The sequence below is a fragment of the Monomorium pharaonis genome, chromosome 1 (assembly GCF_013373865.1).
Source record: "Monomorium pharaonis isolate MP-MQ-018 chromosome 1, ASM1337386v2, whole genome shotgun sequence".
Taxonomy (NCBI): domain Eukaryota; kingdom Metazoa; phylum Arthropoda; class Insecta; order Hymenoptera; family Formicidae; genus Monomorium; species Monomorium pharaonis.
In genome coordinates, this window is record NC_050467.1 from 963,370 (window position 1) to 968,237 (window position 4,868).

At 35.9% G+C, this 4,868-nt stretch overlaps 1 protein-coding gene across 3 annotated transcripts; it reads left to right on the forward strand.

Moving 5' to 3' along the window:
• Positions 1–384: 384 nt before the first annotated feature.
• LOC105834371 (cyclin-dependent kinase 8) lies at positions 385–3,636 on the forward strand. 3 transcript variants are annotated; one of them, XM_012676793.1, is made up of 11 exons: positions 532–662; positions 1,219–1,321; positions 1,420–1,530; positions 1,631–1,771; positions 1,867–2,056; positions 2,159–2,273; positions 2,349–2,447; positions 2,556–2,628; positions 2,705–2,802; positions 2,885–2,990; positions 3,320–3,636. In XM_012676793.1, the coding sequence occupies exons 1-11, from the start codon at positions 532–534 to the stop codon at positions 3,518–3,520; spliced, it is 1,368 nt and encodes a 455-aa protein (XP_012532247.1). In that variant the 3' UTR covers positions 3,521–3,636. The 3 variants fall into 3 exon arrangements, with proteins under 3 accessions (XP_036144599.1, XP_012532247.1, XP_036144607.1); XM_036288714.1 differs by lacking the exon at positions 3,320–3,636 and adding an exon at positions 3,202–3,315; XM_036288706.1 differs by lacking the exon at positions 1,420–1,530 and having other exon boundaries at positions 385–662.
• The last annotated feature ends 1,232 nt before the right edge of the window (positions 3,637–4,868 follow it).

Sequence of the window (4,868 nt, forward strand, 5' to 3'; positions counted from 1 at the left end):
CAATTACAATTAAAATATTTATTAACTTCATTTTTCTAAACTACAAAATATTTAAATTTTTATATAGACTCGCAATATGGTTTCATTATATTATATGTCATCCCAATCGTATCAAATTCATCCCATATGTAATTATATAAATTTTGTGTATATTATATTGTACTGGTGAAGAAATAAATATGGATATAATAATGAAATTTTATATTTAATCTTGTACACACACCATGTATCTGGTATGTAAAATTGATTTCTTTGCGTAGAAATGAAATAATTAATAAAAACTATTTTTGAGAAGCGCATGCGCGAAAAGAAGCGGCACAGCTAGCAGCTAGCAGCTAGCAGCACTTGTTCTTGACATTCGGAATTTCGGACCATCGGACGTGCGTACTGCGTATGCGTAGTAGACATCGTAGCAATCTAGCTCTAGCAATCGTAGTGTGCTCCACTCAGCTCCACTCGGAGCTCGTGCGTATGCATATGCGTAATAAAAATGTTTGTTTATAGTTGATAATTGTTCTGATAACGCTAAACATGATGGATTATGAATTTAAGATGAGAACGCAAAAAGACCGCACAAAGGTCGAGGATCTATTCGAGTTCGAAGGATGCAAGGTTGGAAGAGGTACTTACGGGCATGTATACAAAGCCCGTAGGAAAGAAGGGTTAGTTTCTCTAACCTGACTTGTAATTACCGTGCAAAATATGTCTTTATCTCGACACTTTCGATTATTTCACGTTCGATAGTTTAATCGTGTGACTCATATTAATACATCAACTCGTCCTCTAAGGTATCTTTAAATCTACATCGGTACTAAATTTACGTTGGTATAAAGTACTTGTCGCCCTTGTTCTATCGATCGTCTTTTATTCAAGCTTTCTCGAACGCACGTAAAAGTGCACTTATTTATTGTTTAACTTGTCTGAATTGTATTTAGCGATTATCTAATTCTTGAATTGCTTTAATTTACCCGATGTAAAAATTAATTTAACTTACCTTATGTGAAAATTGTTGTCAATACAGTCGTTAATTTTTAACTTAAATGCTACATTAAATTGTATGTTAAATGTAAGCATACACAAGCTTTTAACATGTCCATAAACTTTCTTGAAAAATTTGGACGATATAATCTAATTTATTCTTTATCTGTATATATCAATTAACCTAATAATAAAAAGCATTCTATTTTCCATAAATTTAATGTACAATATTGCAAACAGTGTTTCAGATAGCGAACTGAAGTCTCGGCCTGATACAAAAGACTTTGGCCTTAAGCAAATTGAGGGTACAGGGCTGTCAATGTCTGCATGTCGAGAAATTGCTGTGAGTTATCTCATTGCTTTCATCTCATTGCAAGTGGTGTGAGAACATTCATCTGCAAGATGGAATAGAGAAGTTTGACATATTTTCTTTCATTTCAGTTACTCAGGGAACTAAAGCATGTCAATGTCATTACTCTTATTCGTGTTTTCCTCTCGCATAACGACCGTAAAGTTTGGTTATTGTTTGATTTTGCTGAGCATGATCTATGGGTATGTTACAATCTATGGGTATAATACAAATTAAAAAATAAAATCAATATTTTCAAGGGTTAAGATATTTTACAATAATGCTTCACTATGTTACTTGCAGCATATAATTAAATTTCATAGAGCAGCAAAAGCTAATAAGAAACCAGTAATGGTGCCGAAAGGCATGGTCAAATCCTTGTTATATCAAATTTTAGATGGTATTCATTATTTACATTCCAACTGGGTACTTCATAGAGATTTGGTAATTGTTATTGACATTATTAGATATTATCTTTTTTCCACATTTATTATTACATTTACAGATCATGCGATAAAATATTATTTTGTCTATTTCAGAAACCGGCAAATATCTTAGTAATGGGTGAAGGAAATGAACGGGGACGTGTGAAAATTGCAGATATGGGCTTTGCTAGATTATTTAATGCTCCTCTTAAACCTTTAGCGGATTTAGATCCCGTTGTAGTTACATTTTGGTATAGAGCTCCAGAATTACTTTTAGGTGCCAGACATTACACAAAAGCTATAGGTTTGTTTATACTTATTTGTACTTTACGGCATATTTTTAGCTTGTGCCAAACTAACAAAAGAAAGCCAAACAAAATAAAAAGATTTTATTTTATTATTGCAGATATATGGGCGATTGGCTGCATATTTGCGGAACTTTTAACATCTGAACCTATATTTCATTGTAGACAAGAAGACATTAAAACTAGTAATCCATACCATCATGATCAGTTAGATAGGTGAGATGTAACAAATAGCAATTTCACATTTGCTTTGTATAATGTGCAAAACGACATAAAGTAATTTTTATTTAGGATATTCAATGTGATGGGATTTCCATTGGAAAAAGATTGGGAGGATATCAAAAAGATGCCAGAGCATCCCACATTACTCAGAGATTTTAAGAGATCTAAGTGAGTTTGTCGGTTTAAAATAAAACTCTACTTTTTTTATCAACGTTTCATTTGAAATTTTTAAAATGAAATTTTTAATTTGAAATTTATCGGTACTTTTACTTTAAGTTATGCAAACTGTTCACTTACCAAATACATGGACCGGCACAAGATCAAACCTGATAGCAAGGCATTTAATTTGGTACGAGATAATAAAAAAATGCACGAATTTAGTAGCATGCCGGATAAACACAATTTTTATCGTGTTTCTGTTTTAGTTACAAAAACTACTGATGATGGATCCAAACAAACGTATTACATCTGAGCATTCTATGCAGGATGCCTACTTCCAAGAGGAGCCACTGCCAACACAGGAGTATGAAACTAATTCCCTATATTTTTACATAAGTTATTTTTTTTCTAATCTTGCTACATTGCATTTATTATGAAAATCTCAGCATATTCGCCGGATGCCCTATCCCATATCCCAAGAGAGAATTTCTCACAGATGACGATACCGAAGAAAAGACTGAAAACAAAGCGAGGCAAAATCAGCAACAAACGGTAATTACTTCCGAAATATATTGAGAGAGTTTACATGATAATATTTTATATGGTTTAAGCCGCAACTACTATAATAAGATAATAAGATAACCATTTTAATACAGATATAGTTTGTAATATCCAAATAAGTATCTATTTATAGTAATGTATCTCCTACATTTTAAAAAAATATGGTTTCGATTGTTCAAACGGCCCCGTATGACCGCCGCAGTGGCAAGGCGAGTGAAGCCCACTTTGCCGCTGTCTAAGCTCCGTCGCTATATGGTAGTTGAGGATTGAACTGATTTTTTGAACGTCGCCTTGTCGCTCATCCGAGTTTCGTGAAACAGCAACAGCAGAATCAACAGCAACAAGGTAACGGCGATCACAATCACGGGCAGAACGCGAAACGGGTGAGACTGAACGGGCCGCATGGTGCTCCTGAGTTCCATCAGCACCAAAGCCACGCGATGACCCATCAGCAACCACCAGGGATGGTTTATTCGACGGCTCAGCCAACGCAACCGTCGAACTTTCATCAACGTTTTTAATTTTGTCACGAGTAATCAGATTCGATGGGACGAAATCAGGCTGGAACTTAAATTCTCACTAATGCATTAATTAAATTCATTAATCCTGTCAAATAAAAAAACGATTAGTCCGTGTATATTCCGTACAAGTATATATAATACAATTTTATGTGTGTGTGTGTGTGTGCGTGCGTGCGTGCGTGCGTGCGTGCGTGCGTGCGTGCGTGCGTGCGTGCGTGCGTGCGTGCGTGCGTGTGTGTGTGTGTGTGTGTGTGTGTGTGTGTGTGTGTGTGTGTGTGTGTGTGTGTGTGTGTGTGTGTGTGTGTGTGTGTGTGTGTGTGTGTGTGTGTGTGTGTGTGTGCGAAAGGACATTATTTTTCCCATCTCCGTTTTTACTTCCGTTTCCATCCATCTTTTCTTTCCATTTCTTTACTAGTGATTCATAGTGATTTATTTAGGTGGATATTAGGTGTCGATGTTTTCTATTATAAGAGCGCAGACGATGGTCGCAAAGACTGGAAAGGGGATTGGAAAGGAAGGGCCGATCACGTCTGGACCGAAAGGGGAGGGAAAGTGGTCGGGCGTCGATTAAACAGCGGAGGGGGATCTATCGCGCACGCGCGCAAGGCGAATTGTACGTACGATTGCGACGGACATCGCGTTGTCGCGGGCTCCTAAAACGCAGTTTCCGCGAATCGTTGCTCGGCGAAAAAAGTGTGTACACGCATGCCGCTCCGATCGCTCGGAATGTCAGTCAGACGATGCACCGTCGGCCCGGGAGTCGTTGCATTAATCCGATGAGAAAACAAGGTGAGAGGTCCGATCGCGTTAACACACGTCGTCTTTTCTACAATGTATGATGCAGCAAGACAATTTTTTTATTCGTTGATTTAATTACATGTATCTTGTCTACGATATATCGTAGTAAATATTTTGAAAACCTCGGAAAACCTTATATTTTGAAGCAAACCTCCAAAGAGCAAATTTAAAGACAGATATTAATTAACTATTTAATTAATGCTTAAAATAGCATTATATAGTCATTTATTGTGTGTGATTATAATTAGTATTATATAAAAAAAGAGCAAGGATATTTAAAATTTGTGGAGATCTTAAGACTACGATCTTGAAAATTTATGATGGCACGTCAATTTCTCGTCTTCCGTCTTAGGAGAAATAAATTTGTTTAATAATTTCATTAATTTTTAAAGTGAAATATTCTCAACACGGAATAATGATATTTACCGTTGGGTGCATCAGTAATAGAGATTATATATATATATATATATATTCATATTCTCGTCGCGTTTGTTCAGCGTTAAATATCTCAGTTTTATCTCTGAATATAGCCTTCGTATATATCGAGTAA